The following is a 16740-nucleotide window of genomic DNA, read 5'->3' on the forward strand; positions in this document are numbered from 1 at the left end:
CAATGTAAAATAATGGATACTGTTTCACTGAACATCTTTGTGCATAAATCTTTGTATTTCTGACTATTTAGGATACAGTTCTAGAAGTAAATGTACTGGATCAAACAGTCTTAAGGGCTCAAGACATATTTTGCCAGATTACTCTTCCAAAGACTCTATTTAAATTCATGCCTGCAGTGTGTGGGTTTGATTTTTATTGTACTCCTGGCTAAGTATTTTTTTGTGTTTAATCTTTGCTAATTTTATAAATGGTATCTTGTGGTTATTTAACTGTTATTTCCTTGACAATTAACTTGAGTAGGTTTTCCGTTATATTCCTTGACTGTGTGTCTCTTTTACTGTGAATTGTCCTTGACTTTTATGGTATTTTTCCCTTTTATATTGGCATTAGTAGTTTTTATATAGATTATAACTTCATTAGTCTATTTCTGGCACATTTTCATTCCTATTTCTTACTTGCCTTAACTTTTTATGGTAGTGAATTTTAAATGTAAGTATGTTTGGCAAGTCCTTTCTTATCTTGAGATCACCTGTATTTTGATTTAGTTTTTAATTTTCTATTTTCCATTTCTCTTAATAACCCATGATAATGGCAGTTTTTTAGCAGAAGAGTGACACGATTGGATTTGTTCTTCAGAAAGCAGTCTTGTGGCCTGTGGAGGTTGGATGGGAGTAAGGAGAGGCTAGGGGCAGTGAAGCCTGTTTAGAGGGGAGAAGATAAGGGTCTGAATGTGGTGATGGTGATGGTAGGGATAGATTAGAAGAATGATTCTCAACCGATGATTTGGGGGATGCAGCAGGTTTAGTGGCAGGGTGGGGATTAGGACATATTAAATACAACGTTCTGTGGGACATCCGGATACAAGGAGTGGAAAATACAGGATTGAAACTCCTTCAGGAACTGGTCTGGCTGGTGATGGCAATTAGAGAGCCTTCTATGTATAGGTGATAGCTCTAATATGGCAGAAAGAATGAGTTTTCAGGGCAGCTGATTGAGAAGGGTGGTTAGAATTAGAAGGCTCACCAAGAAGGTGTTCTCTAGGAAGCTCTCCCTTTTTTTAAAAAATTAATTAATTATTTAATTAATTTGGTTGCGTTGGGTCTTAGTTGCAGCAGGCAGCTCCTTCGTTGCACCTCGCCAGCTCCCGAGTTGCAGCACCTCTGCTCCTTGGCTGCAGCTCGCAGGTTCCTTAGTTACGGCATGCATATGGGATCTAAATTGAACCCAGGCCCCCTGCGTTGGGAGCATGGAGTCTTAACCACTGCATCACCAGGGAAGTCCCTGGGAAGCTCTTTTTATACTTTCTGTCTCTTAGCAAAATCAATGTCAAAGGTTATGGATGTGTGGTCAGAGATACTGCAAAGAGATTAAGGGGGGAGGGACTGAAAAGTTTCCATTGGATTAGTCTACTGCTTTCCTTAAATTTGGCTAAAAGGGGCAGTAGCCTGGGAAAGAAATAGAAGAAGGAACATGGTCAGAGGATAACACTTTTAAAGAATCTAAGTAGACTTGAACATGTTCTTTATTGAGGGCAAAGAATCTATGAACAGGGTGAGGTTGAAGGTAAAGTAAAAAAGGAGGAATTTGATGGTTCAGCAACTTAAAAGGATGAGGAGCTGTGACAAATGTGTCATTCAGGTGGAACTGTAGTAGTACATTCTCAGAGACAGAATTTGCATATAAGTTTTTGAAGCAATTTTTAATGTGTTCTATGAGTAATAAGACTCCCTGCTTCAATAATTAACTTTCATTTCCTTTAAAAACATTGACAATTTTATAATTGTTTCAGCATAAGGTTCTTCAAATTGTTTAAGTTTGTATCTTTTACATGCTGCTGATTGGGAAAGTGAATTGTGTTACTTTTATGACATAGGTACCTAAAAAGCTTAATAAGCATTTAAATCCGTTTGACTATTTATTGTTCATTAATGAATGCTTGAAATAAATACTTTGATTTATAACCATCTTTTAAAAATATTTGTTGCAGGGAAATTTACCTAAATATTCTCATAACTCCCTGATGGTTCAAGCAATAAAGACAAACCTAACAGACCCGGACATACATGTGCTTTTCTTTGATGTGGAAGCGTTGATTATTCAACTCCTGACTGAAGAAGCCTCTAGGCCGAATACTGCGCTTATTTCCCCAGAGAATCTGCAAAAAGCATCTGGCGGTTCAGACAAAGGGGGCTCTTTTCTAACTGGAAAACGAGCAGCAGTTCTCTTCCAACAAGTGAAAGAAACTATCAAAGAGAACATAAAGGAACATCTCCTTGATGATGACGAGGAGGATGAGGAGATAATGCGGCAGAGGCGGGAGGAAAGTGATCCTGAGTATCGGGCCAGCAAGTCTAAGCCACTGACCCTGTTAGAATATAATCTGACTATGGACACCGCAAAATTGTTCATGTCCTGCCTTCATGCCTGGGGTTTGAATGAAGTTCTGGATGAAGTCTGTCTTGATCGCCTTGGAATGCTGAAGCCCCACTGCACAGTTTCGTTTGGCCTCTTATCGAGAGGAGGTCATATGTCACTGATGCTTCCTGGTTATAATCAGGCTGCTTGTAAACTATCACATGGGAAAGCAGAAGTAGGAAGGAAGCTGCTGGCAACAGAAGGAGTAGGAAAGGGAACTTACGGAGTATCCCGGGCGGTCACCACACAGCACCTCCTGTCTATTATATCTTTGGCAAATACCTTAATGAGTATGACCAATGCAACTTTTATTGGTGATCACATGAAGAAGGGCCCTACCAGGTGTGACCATGATAGTTTGATTTTATTCTTATGTTTAAAAACACACACACAGACACACACAAAACCTGTTTTATTTTTGTCACCTCTTCTTACTTTTTTGGGGGTGGGGGACCTCTACACATCTTGGGATTTTTGTGTCATCTCAGGGTTTTGCTTTTAAATTTTAAATACAACATGAATGGCTTAAAATATAATTAAATTGTACACCTTTGTCTATACTCAGACATACTTAACAGCTATTTAAAAAACATGGAAACGAGGGAGTAGGTCAAGTGTAGCTTTAACAATAAATTATAGACTAGCTGATCAGTAAATATAATCTTAGATTGTATTTACATACAGTTTGCACTAATACTTAATTCAAAATGTACATTTGGTTAAAATGGGTCTTCAATGTGACCCACATGTAACGAATGATAAGTGTTCAGTGGCTGGCTTCAGCATTTTGTGAGAAGTATACTCAGAATTTCTCCATGGGAAAAGAGAAAAGAACTTTGTAAAGTGCAGGAGAGTATTCTTTTAATATTTCTAGAATACTTAACCTGAGTTGCTATTTCTCATTTTCTGGAAGTCATGAGGACAACTTTTTAAACTCTGGTTTTATTATACTTTGAGAGCTGACCATATTTAGAATTTTTTTTTAATCTAACAAATACTAAAATAGCACTTACCTACTACTGTCTGGCTCTGTTGTAAGCAGTTTACAGATGTTGTCTCCTTAATACCCTTACCCCTACAAGGTAGGTACTTTTATTATCATTTTGTTACAGATGATAGACCTGAGACACAGAGAGATGAAGTAACTTGTCCAAGGTCACACAGGTAGTAAGTGGTAGAGCAAGAATTCAAAAAGGGACAGTCTGCCAGTAGAGTTCAAGATTTCCTAATGCCTTATTATCTTCTTCAGATTTTAGGGCTGAATTTTTTGGAACTCAGTGTACTGTTCTGTAAATTCATTTGGACTAAGGATATGGGGTGGGCTGAAATATCAGTTTGCTAACATTGAAGAATGAAGGGCTAATTATGATATTTATCTGTCAGCGGTAGTAGATTAAAGTGTTCATAAATGTTTCTTAAACTAGTTTAAAGCATAAACTATACATATAAAATTTTTACTTGCTATTTGCTAATCATTTAATTTTCTGTATTAAAATCTGAAATGGAAAATGTTAATAGGTACAAAATAGAACACCCCTATCTTTTTGGAACAGCAAGTTGAAAATGTTCTGTTATATGCTTCTTTTGCAATTCATTTGGAACTAGAAAGCTTAATATTTTAAATGGCTCTGGAATTATGAAACTATGAATCTGTGTATATATACATGTATTTTCTTCTTCTTTTTAAAGGCCACCTAGACCAAGCACCCCAGACCTTTCTAAGGCAAGGGGTTCCCCTCCAACTTCCAGTAATATTGTGCAAGGACAGATTAAACAAGGTAAAATTAAATCTTATCAAGTAATTGACATGACGTTTCAGCTCTAGAAACTGAGGAGGCATAGCTAATGTATAATCATAACATTTTGTTTGTCTCAGATTGTTAAAGAGAGAAAAGTTGTTATATTCCAGATGTAAATATGGATAATTAAGATGTCAGTTAAAAATAAATCAAATTTATTTAGAAACTGATAAATGAGCGTATTTCACATAATTTTATTGTACTGTCTTTGGCCTAATTTTTATGCATTAGGGCCACCTTAACTTGACAACGCTAGTGCCTTAATTGTGTGTATCTTGAGTCTATAAGTTATATCTATTATTTTTTAAACTTAGAAATGTTTAAATTCCTATTTCCATACTAGAGTTGTTCTTCTGTCATTTGCCAGTAGTTCATGTATTGTAACCCACAGTGGAGAGTCTTTCTTTTTATTTAATCATTGTATACTGTAACTTTTGTCCTTAGCGTTATTCTTCATTAGGGGTAGAAGAAAGGTTGAGTTTTTCTTCCTTTATTTTCTTTTATACTCATTTTAAGACTGACAAGTGAACTAATCAGAGTTTCAGAGGGGGATTACTTCTGCTAAGAAAGCTTTCCTTTAGGCTAAGGGTTAATGCCAGCTCCCAGAGAATATGGTAGAAGTGAAGAAGTGAGCAAGAGATGGGATGATGAAGGTTCTGCTTGTAAATGGAGACATTGTAGGATGTTCTTTTTTCAAAAAAAAAATTTTAAGGTTTTAAAGAGTCAGTGAATGACAAGATTTGTTAGAAAAACAATAGGCCTCCAACTTCATGTCTACAGATTTCCCCTTTCCTAGAACATGTCCTCTGCTCTCTTAGCTGATTATTTGTACTTACTTTAATATCCTTAAATGGTATGCGTGGTTTTTAGTTTTAGGCACTGTGTGTTGGCTTCTCATTATGGAAGATAAGCTCCCCCAACTCTGTATGCCACTCCTGTCCTTCATTTCCAACCCCACATGGTCACCCCTCCTATTTCCCTGTCTTCTCATCAAACCTTTATACTTATTTTATAATGGTTTATATTAAGTTAAATAAAAGTTTTGATTAGATAACTTTTTATACCTGTGTATGTGTGAAATACACACAGAAAAGTGCACAAAACAAATATGCAGCTCAGTGGTTTTTACAAGGTAAACATCCTTGTAACTATATCCCTGGACAAGAAATAGAACACTGCCAGCACTTTGAAGCTTCCTACATGTTCCCTTCCAATCAGTATACCTTCCTCTTCCAAAGGTAACTACCATCTTTTAGGAAATCACTTCCTTGCTTTCCTTTATAGTTGTACCACCTAAGTTTAAATCCCTAAACACTATAGTTTAGTTTTGCCTGAGTTTTGAATTTTATGTGAATTCAGTCAGTCATGGAGTATGTATTCTTTTGTGTTTTGCTTCTTTTGTGAGATTTAATCAGTGTTGTTGCATGTGACTATAGTTTGTGCATTTTCATTGTTCATTTTATTGCTGTAGAGTATTCTGATGAATGAACATACCACAGTTTTTTCATCCATTTTTTGGTCAATAGACTTTTGGGTTATTTCCAGTGTTTCATTTTCATAAATAATTCTGCTATGAACAGTCTTGTATTTGAAGCTTTTCTGTTGTGTATGTAACCAAAAGTGGAATTTCTGCATATATTTATCTTCAGCTTTAATTGTGGATAATGTTAACATGTTTTCCTAAGTAAGAGACTAATATACATCCATCAAAGTGGCGAAGGGGAGAAAGATGGAAAATATTGTGTTAGCTAGGATATGGATCAGAGACCTCTCATACATAGCTGGTAAGATATCCTAGCCAACACTACATACTTTCCATGTTTTTCACTTTAGCCATTTTGGTATGGCTAGTATATATAACATATCAATATTTTCATTCCTGATTAATATTTTTGTGTCCTATTTAAGAAATTACCCTGATATTTCTAATCTGATATGAGGATATTCTTCTCTATTTTCTTTTGGAAGCTTTCTTATTTTACGTTTCTCATTTAGGTCTGTAATCTGCTTAGACTTTTAATTTTGTCTGTTATGTGAAGCAGGGGCCCTGTTTCTATTTTACTTCCATGTGATACCAAATTGGTACAGCATGATTTATTAAAGAGATGATTTTTTTCCCCACTACTTTGCAGTCCCATCTTTGTCATAAATAAAATGTCTTTATATGTGGTGGTCTATTTCTGAGCTGTTTGAGCAACTTTGATTTGTTTGTGTATCCTTGTGCCTTAATTACTGTAGCTCTGTAATAAGACTTGATATTTAAAAGATCAAGTCTTCCCACCTGTTCTTAAGTAATGTCTTGGCTATTCTTGTCCTTTTGAATTTCAGTATAAACTTTAGAACTGTTTTATTGTCACAAAGATCTATTGTGATTTTAACTTCAATTTTATTGAATTTGTAGATCATTTTGGGGAGAATTTTTATCTTAATGGGGTTCACTCATTTAGTCCATCAACTTGAAATGTCTCTACTTAGGTCTTTTTTAGCTATCCTAGCTCTTGTATAGTTTTCTATGTAGAAGTCTTACATTTCTTTTGTTAGATTTATTCTTAGAGATTAGATTTTTAAAATATTCTTGTAATTGATATTAAATTTCTTCATTTTCTGTGCCCCTGATACAGAAATGCAGTTGATTTTTGTATAGTGACCTTGTATCAAAGAACCTTGCTAAATTCACCTATTAACAGTAATACTTTTCTGTAGATTCTTTTGATCATATGGACAATCATATGGAACAACTTTTTTATTCCCAATATCAAAGGGAGAACTTTTAAGCTTTCATAATAATGATATTTCATATATGCTTTTACAGATGATTTAAGAAATTTACTATTCCTTTGTTAAGTGTTTATCATCAATGTATGTTGGATTTTATCATGCTTTTTCTGTATCTATTGAGGTGATTATATAATTTTTTTTACTCTATTAATGTGATGAATTTATTGGGTTGGCCAAAAAGTTTGTTTGGTTAGTGAAATATGTTGTTCAATAAAATTCTTTGTGAAATGAAAAATGTCTTTTATTTTTACTTAAAAACTGAACGAACTTTTTGGCCAACCCAATACAACCCAATTTTGCATTCCAGACTATAACCAATCTTGTGATGTATTACTATCTTATATATTGTTGCACTTAATATTTTTTATTTAGGAAAAAGTTTCTTTCTTCTAATATTTTTATAAGGTTTTACTTTATTCAAGTTTCAGCAAATGGATTAGGGAATATTCCTTTTCCATTTTTAGGTAGAATTTGTGTGATTGGCATTAATTATTTCATAAATGTGCAGTGGAATTTGTTGGGTTTAGACCTAGAGTTCTCTTTGTGGGGAGTTGTAAAATTCTGGGTTCAGTTTCTCTCATTGTTATGGAACTTGAGATTTTCTTTTTATTCTTCTGTCAGTTACATTAAGTAGTACGTATTTAGGGATTTTTCCAGTTCTAAAGTTTCAAATGTGTGTGCATTTGGGAAGATAACGTCTTATCTTTTAAATTTCTCTAGTATCTGTGGTGGTGTCTCCATTTTTATTCCTGATATTAATCATTTGTAGCTTTCTTTTTTCTTGATCAGTCTTACCAGGGCTTTATCAATCTTTTTAACCCATAGTGCCTTTGTTTATCCTTTCTAATGCATATTTTTTCCTGTTTCACTAAATTCTGCTCTTTACTTCTCCCACTTCCTTTGGATTCAGTATGCTCTTACTATTAATTTTAAAAACTTTTTTAAGATTGATGGTTACTTACTGATTTTCAGCCCTTCTTCCATTAGAGTGTATGCCAAAAATCATGTCATCTGTAAATAAAAACAGTTTTACTTCTTTTCAGTTGGTATGCATTTTATTTTTCTTACCTTATTGCATGGGTTAGCACTTTCAGAAAGATGTTGAAGTGAGAGCAGACATCCTTGCCTCAGTCCCAATCTTAGGGATAAAGCATTCAGTCTTTTAGTATTAAGTATGATGTTAGCTATAAGTTTTTCTTAGATGAGTTGGATGTTGAGGAAGTTTCCTTCTATTCCTAGTTTACTGAGGTTTTAAAATTATGAATGGATGTTAGATTTTGTCAGATGATTTTTCTGCATCTGTTGAAATTATTAAGTGAATTTTCTCCTTTATTTTCTCAATAAGTCCAAGAACTTTGACTTTTGAATTTTAAAAAACTTTGCAATGCTGGGGTAGATCACACTTGGTCATGATGAATTATCTTTTTTTTATAGATTATTGGATACAATTTGCTAAAATTTTGTTTAGCATTTTTATGTGTATGATCATGAGGGATTTTGGTCTAGAGTTTTTCATTTGTTCAATTTTAGACCAGGGTAATGCTGGTCTTACAGAACGACTTAGGATGTTGTCCCTTTTCTATTGTTTTCTGGAAGGGCATGTATGGAATTGGTATTACTTTTTACTTGTTTGATCTGTTTCACCAGTGAAAATATATAGGCATAGGTTTTTCTTTATGGGAAGATTTTTAACTACAAATTTAAATTTAATAGATATAGAGCTATTTAGGTTTTTTTTAGAAAAATTCATCTTGGGTGAACTTTGGTAATTTGTGCCAAATTTATTGGCAAAAAGTTTTTTAATATTCTCTCATTTTCCTTTCAATATCATATCTGTAGGATTTGAAATGACATCCCCTGTCTCGTTTCTATTATTCATAATTTGTTTTTTTCTCTTCTTTCCTGATCAGTCTGGCAAGTAACTTAGCCATTTTATAGTTCTTAACCAGCTTTTGGTTTTATCAGTTTTTAATCTGTTGTTCTTCTGTTTTCTATTTCATTTATTTCTGCTTTGCTTGTTATTATTTCATTTCTTTTGTTTTAAATTTGCTTGTATTTTTTATTTTTATTTTTTTAAGTAGAACCTGAGGTCATTGATATAAAACTTTTCTTCTACAGATTTACTGCTAAGTACAGCTTTAGTGGCATCCCACTTATTTTGATATGTTTTCCTTTTAATTTTTCTTTTATCCATGGGTAATTTATTTTTGAGTTAAATTTGCAAACATTTGGGAACTTTCCAAAGATCTTTCCGCTATTGATTTCTAATTTATGATCAGATAACATACTTTGTATGGTTTGAATTCTTTGAATATTGAGACTTGTTTTATGATCCTAAATATGATCTTTCTTGGTCAGTATACTGTGTGCACTTCAGATGACTGTGTATTCTACTCTTGTTGGGCGGAGTGTTTCATAAATGTCAGGTCACGTTGCTTGAGAGTATTCAAGTTTAGCATATATTAGCTGATTTTTCTGCCCTCTTGGTTCTATCCTTTAAATAAGGATCTTGAAGCCTGCAGCAGTTGTGGATTTGTTTATTCTTCCCTGCCTTCCTCTCGGTTTTTGCTTGATATATTTTGAAGCTCTCTTTATTAGGTACATAAACCTTTAGAATTGTTATTTCTTATTGGTTAATGATGCATTATATATTTTACCACCATGATGGTATTGAATTTGCCCACCTGGCCAGGTCTAAGGATTTTAAATTTGGAATGCTTTAATGTCGCTCCTCTCAGAAAAGCCTTGAGTTTTGAGAGCAGTGAAGAAGGCACTAAAAATTGTCTTTTTCTGAAGCATTTATTTAAGGTGATAGATTTAAGAATTTACATTTAGAACAGCATAGATACTTATCTTGTAAAGTAAATGAAGTTTAGTAATCTGTGCTAGAATTACATAGTAAAATGCTTTGGGGTGGCATTGTAAAACTCATTATCTATTTGAATACTGAAATGTAATATTTCTTTAACAAATATTTGTTAGGCACATTTTTTTCCCCTCCAAACAGCTCTACTTGGCGTTTAGAGAAATTAGTCTGATGTGTACTGTCTTGAGTAGTTTATGTCCATCTAGAAGACAACATACGAACATAAATAACCAATGTAGGGCAGGAAGTGGTGCTGTCCAGATAATGGGGTTTGATTCTTTGACTGCTCTTCAGCAGAGTGTTATATACTCTCACCTCTCTACTCTGACTTCTCTTACATTGGTTTTCTTTTAAACATTTTTCACTTTCCTTATGTTTTCTTTTTCTGACTCCCACTGTAGCCCACATTGACTCACAATCTATTTTCAAGTTGGATTGCAAACATGAATATGCTTCTTTTCGATAAACTGTCACTTTATGTTGGTTAATACTTGTTCAGCTCCGGAATAATCTATATGGAATAAACACGTTAGCTGGGAATTGGACCTTTTACAGACATTTGGGTCTGAGAATAAAGATGATATAAATAGTTTTAACATAATTTCTCATAAACAATATCAGGGTATTTCATTGGCAAATAATTTCTTCACAAGAAGTTTATTTTGTCTAGCAGTTGGTTTGTTAACTCAGTGTTTTCCAGTAATTAACATTTACTGACAGTCATGTACTTTTTCATAGAGACAGTGTTTACTTATTATATACTTAATTTTGCAGTTTATAAAGCATCTCAGTTGAGAAAGGGATCAGAGATGTCAAACAACTAAATTTTTGTTCATGGTCATACATCCCTGAGACTGCCTATGGCTTTAGGCTTTTCTGTATTCTGACATGTTGTACTTCTCTTTATGAATTCAATAATGTCATGGCAGAAGTCTTTGGTCTGTGTCTCTAGTGCTTATTTTGACTGTGACTGTATCTTTATGTTAGTAGTTACATCTTTACTCAGGGGTAGCTTTCTCAGGCTTAGGTGTGGAGGTAGGTGTGGAGGTAAGTCTAGGCAACTTAAAGATTTAAAGTTATGTTACATTATTTGTAGTTTTATTTTTCAGAAGTGGATTCAATTTAGGTTATCTAAACTTAGAGGTAATTGTTAAATTATAACAAATAGTTATCCTTTTCCAGGACCTATAGCAAAAAACTTGGAGTATATATATCGGGCTAATGAAGAGACCTGCAAACCCCTTAAAATTTTGTGTTTGAACTTAGGTGCCTTTTAAAAAAAATTGGTATAGCTATAATTTAATTGCAGAAGCTCTAAATTTGGTCAGCTTTGGAAGCTCAGAGGCAGGGATACTTTTTCTTTTTTGTTCACTAATTTATCACAAGTGCTTGGAACAGTGGTTGGTACGTGGAAGGAGCTCAGTAAATGTTTGTTGAATGAATGAATCTACAGATACCTACTCTTTATGCTTCTAGAGTCAATATGTCAGTAACTAGGAACTGAGGCTGTAAGGGCTGACAAGAGATCCCTTGCCTTCAAGGAGCTTATATCTAGTGGAGGAGATCCAGAGGAGGGCAGTTTATGATTTTAGTTGCTGCTTATTTGCCTTTCCTACCAGACTCTGAGTACTTTGAGAGCAGCATCTTGGTCTAATGTTTATATGTTTTTATACGCTTAGCCCAGTACCTGGCATGGAGTAGGCACTGATTATGCTAATCAAATAAAGAAAATTTTAATAGCCTTCATATATCTAATTCAAGTTAGTGTTTATGTTATAATTTTATCTTTCACTATAATGAACCCTCTCCACATGGTTTTTGTCTTGCTCATTTGTTTATTTTGGATATAAGTAATGAAGGAGAACTTTTACAGAAAGTTTGTTTTTGTTTTTGTTTTTGACTCTTTGGTTGAAGTTATAGGCCAGCATAAATCTATCACTCCATCTGAACTTATTCCAATTCTGATGTAATCCAGTGGTGATCCAGAGGCTACACAGTGTTGCTGTGTTTTTCAAACATTATCAGCACTTTCATATTTTGGCTTGATGCATATCCGTGTGTTTGTCAGAGTACCATCTTGGGCTGTTTAGTCATTCTGCTTTGCAGTAGCTCCTTATCCTTTCTACTGCCTGGAGCTTTGTGTTCCCTTAGTGCCCTTAGCTATTTGTACTCTTCTTTTACAGTGTTTTAAGGATATCCTTTTTTCCTTATGATGTTTGATTAATGATTTACCCTGATGCTTCATGTTGATTTAAAAGATGGCGAGAATGCCTGTCTACATAAGATAAAAGTGTAGACATGAAAGAAGTTTATAAAAAGGCAAATGTTGCTTTAAGATCTCTATATTACTTGGCATACCCCATGTGGAAGGCCTTTGTATTAAGTACATGGTGATTAACTCTGTTTCCTCTTTTCTAATTTTTTCGTGTTCTCTCCTCCTCTGTCCTCTCCCTCTCAAAGCTTCATGATTCTCATTTTTTTTAGTCCAATTATAGATTGTTTATTGATTATTTCCACTGACAGCAGTATAGCGTAGTGTTAAAGTGCATTGTAATCCTACTACTTTGCTTCAAACCTTAGTTCTCTCGGCTGCTAGAAATGTAAACGGGACAGCAGAAACTGGCACAACAGTGTAAAGCAATTATACTCCAATAAAGAGCTAAAAAAAAAAAAGAAATGTAAACGGGCACGTTATGTTAACTCTGTGTCACAGTCTCTTCACCAGTAAAACTGAGGAACGGTTCTACTTTATTTGGTTTTTGTATTAAATGACATGATATATGAAGAACACTTAGAAGACTACTTGACAAATACAAAAAACACACTGTTTGTTAGCTTTTATTGAAAGTAAAAATTTACTGATACTTTACTGAGTGAAGACAATGAAATAATAGTTATATTAAATTCTAACCTTGCCACCTAAATCTTAGCCTTGAAGTCTGACATATTGACAAGATTTACTGAATTTAAGATTTAAATATAAGGAATTAATTTATTGTATTGCTATAAGTTAAATAGCTTCAAATTTGAATGGTGGTTACTGAAAGAAAAGAAAGTGAAGGTTAAATATACGGGTTCATATTCCATGATTCATACTCACAAGCATATACCTATTTTTATCAATTGCTTTTTAAATTGTAATTGGTTATTTTTGCTTTTGAATATTTGAGCTTCTAAACAAAATCATGATTCTCATTTAACACTTTAGGTAAAGTGATTCATTGTTAAATAATTTTTTTTTTTTATTTTAGTGTTTAGCTTTGCAAAAACTTCCTTTTTTAGTGTTGCATTTGTTTTTCTGTACCTTCTAGGTTTTCTTTTTTTTCCTTCTGAATGTATTGAGAGGGCTATTTGTGTTCATCTACCAATACGTAGAGAACACTTGCTACCAAAAGTATGTTCGCTTTCTTCCCTATATGGGTTTTTAATATCACAATGGTGGTTGGGAAAAATGGAGCTTAGATTTAGATTTCAAATGAAGACTGAGGTAAACCTGTTCAAAGACAGAAACCATGGCTATTGTCGTATTGAGTACTTCTGTATATGCCATTTAAAGGGAAACCAGAGCATATGCCTGCACATACATGTTGTCATACACGTTTATCTTCATCTATCTTTTCATGTGAGAGTAAGCAGTTGTGAAGAGGTTTTTAGCTGCAACATTGCTTAAAGAACTTTCCCAGGTAAAATAAGAGAACTTGTGTCAGTTCTATCACCATTTTGAAACAGTGCTAAGACTGTTTTCCCTTGTGTTTTACTGATTCTTAGTAAGAGAAACAAATTGGTAGTTTACATGGCAGCTTTTCTATTTTAAGAGATTAAATGCTTACTTATGTTTTATGCTGTAAACCTTCGCTGTTCAGTGCTGGATATAACTTATTAAGATTTATTATATGTCATTAAATCTTGAGCTTTTTATTATGGTAGTGGTACTTTTTTCTTCCAGTTTCTGTTGCTGATTTTTCTATATGTGGACAGTTTCAAAAGCCTTAGTAGAGTTTAGTTTCAGTATTATCAATGAATTACGAAAATAGTTCTAGATTCTGCAGTTTCAGTTATGAGGTGGTCTGAATTAAGTATTTTTTGATGGCGATGCAGAGATGTTTAAAGCATAGTAAATCTGATTCCTTGATTTCTGTTACAGTATTTTTTTTTCGATTTTTAGTGCCCACAGAATTTCTTAAAGGAAAGTGTAAAAGGCTTTTTCTGTGTGCAGTATCATTTAAACAGCACTCCAAAAATATAATACTCAGAGAATCTGTTTATTTCTCTCATTACAAATGAAGTTATATATATTGAACATTATTCTATTAAGACATTCTTATTCTAGCAGTTTTGCTGGCAGCATTTCTAGTTTCCTTTAGACTTGTGATTTAGGGAAAACATTATAGTTTAATCCCACTCTTTATTTGACCTAGCTAGGGGAATGATCACTCAGTCCTAAACTTTGGTTTGTTTGTTTTGAATATTCTCACCTTCCCATTCTAGTGTCCTTTCAGAATTAATGATAAAGTCAGACAAAGTTAACCCAGCCTTTTCAGGGATAATAATTATTTCTCCCTTAAGTAAAGATGAAATTATAGAAAAACCCCAAGGGCTGGAAAGCACCAGAGGGACTTGCTCAACACTTTTGGTGGCATGAAAGCTAACACCTGTAAAGTCACTCCTTGACACCAAAGGCTTACAAACTTTTTGCATGGGGAAGTGAATATTTTGTAGGCCATAATTACTGAATTTTTAATTAAAAATGATTTAAAAAATGAAAAATTATTCAGTGGAATATATAGAAATATTGAGGATTTATTCACAAGATTACCGTGGAATTCTTAGATCTTATGAAATATACAGCTGAGAGAAATTCTAATCCTTTCATAAGCATAACATTATGAAATACTTGTCATTTCATAAGGAACAAAAAAAGGTCTGTTACAATAAAGAAAAGATAATTTCCCAGATAAAACTTTCATGTGTGCAAGAGGTGCTTCTTAGGGTTTATGGAGCTGGATTTTCTGTTTTTTTATTACTGCTCATATACTTCTTTTAGTTCTCCTGCTTACCTCACACGTGCCTGATTGACATTATGATGCATTCGTGTGGAAATTATGAAAAGTTGTTTTCATGCAGCTGTCCTGTAGTTACAAAAGAACTTCACTGCATGAAAAGCAAACATATCATTCAGCAGACAATGCTTAATCTGTTCAGGAGCCCAAACCTATTGCTGTTCAATGACAGAAGAAAGGAGAGGGATTAATTTGAAGATGCTTGTGCATGACATATGATAATTTCTCCATAGGAAGGAAGTGTCAAATGGTGACCTCTAAATCTTAGCATTGACCTCTAGTTGTAGAACGTGTGTGCCATACGGTCCTTTTGCCTTTTCATGTGATAATTTAAGCTGAACATTTTCCTGGTAACGTAACTTTTTTGGGGGGTGGATGGAGGTTCTTGCATCTATTCTATAAGGATTGTAACCTTCACAGTAACTATTTTAGAATATAAAGCATTTGTAGCATAAAAATATTTTTTAAACTCTGAAGAATGGCACTATGTTAGGAGTCTTCCAACAAGAGTTGTGTTTAAGTTGTATTTTACAAGTTGTTATATTTTACAAGTTGGTATAATTTAAATTGAGTTTTTATAAAATGAGTGTAGAATATTGAAATGATCTCAGTGAGTATTTGAGAGATTAAAAAATAATTTACATGATGTTAGGAAATAAATTATTAGAAAAAAATATAACTGACAATCTGAAGACCAAAATAAACTTTTCATCATGTGATATATTTTTAAAACTGAATTACATTTTTGCAAATTCTTAATATGTTTTTTGTATTAGATGACACATCTTTCAACTATAAATAGCTTTTGGTTTGAACTACATTGTGATTGCTATTCAGTAAAATATATAATTTTACTGCCATAATCCTTAATAATCATACCTTTCTGATTAAAACATCATTTTTCTGTTCTGCATTTACTATATTTTGCCACCTTTGTTTTTCATTCTTCACTAATACTGAGCTTTTTTCCAGAAACCGCTGTGTCTCAATTCTCGCCTCTTTGTTTCTCCTCTTTTCCTCTGCAAGTTGCTGCGCCTGTCGTTTCCACTCGGTCTGATGCTGATCCCTCTGGCTCTGCCCCTGTTTCTACTCCTGCTTTACATACCTGTTTCTTAGTAAATGAAGGTATTCTCTCTCATCTTTCTAACAACTTTCTTTCGACCTATGCTTTATCCGAGTATGACATGTTCTTTTTATCTAATTTATGCATTCATCTGCTTTGTTACGGGTGAGATCCTAAAGTTTCCATTTTATAACCTGATTTGCTAATGGCAGTGATAAAGGTCTATTATAAAAACGTAATGTTATTCCTGGCTGGTGTAAACCATGGTTGCTGTAATCTAGAATGCTGTTAAAGAATACAAAGATGCTAATCTTTGGCATGAAGTAGGCATTAAAAAGGTGATTGGTTTTCATGAGGATGTTTGCCATGTGATCTCTGGTGTTGAAGCTAATTAATTTATTTTACGTGTATCAGTACTCTGTGACAGACACACTTGATTCTTGATGCACAACGTGTGCCCTGGTTAGAGGGGAAAGTGTTTTTGGAGCTCTGAAAATGTGACTGGAATCCACAAACCTTTATTTCGCAAAAGTCATCCTAGGATTATTTATACTGACTGGAAGCTTAATGGAATTTATGAGCTCTGACTTATATCCAGTCTCTTCATTGTGGGCTCAAACGTCACCAGTTTGCATAGTATAAAAATGAGTAAATTTACAAAATCTCATATGTAACACAGGATGATTCTGACTCTTCACTAAAGGCCATAATACCAGTCTATTCAAACAGAAGGAATGATACAGTGTCTATACAATACA

General features: G+C 33.8%; 1 protein-coding gene across 3 annotated transcripts in view; it reads left to right on the forward strand.

The window, feature by feature from the left end:
* Positions 1 to 16740, forward strand: part of WDR7 (WD repeat domain 7) — a 328201-nt gene that overhangs the window by 94233 nt on the left and 217228 nt on the right. For all 3 annotated transcript variants that reach the window (XM_057699834.1, XM_057699836.1, XM_057699837.1), the window contains exons 15-16: positions 1989 to 2758; positions 4106 to 4194. In XM_057699834.1, coding sequence (XP_057555817.1) covers positions 1989 to 2758; positions 4106 to 4194 — 859 coding nt within the window. The remainder of the gene's footprint in view (positions 1 to 1988; positions 2759 to 4105; positions 4195 to 16740) is intronic.

The sequence above is a fragment of the Hippopotamus amphibius genome, chromosome 11, assembly GCF_030028045.1.
Source record: "Hippopotamus amphibius kiboko isolate mHipAmp2 chromosome 11, mHipAmp2.hap2, whole genome shotgun sequence".
NCBI lineage: Eukaryota > Metazoa > Chordata > Mammalia > Artiodactyla > Hippopotamidae > Hippopotamus > Hippopotamus amphibius.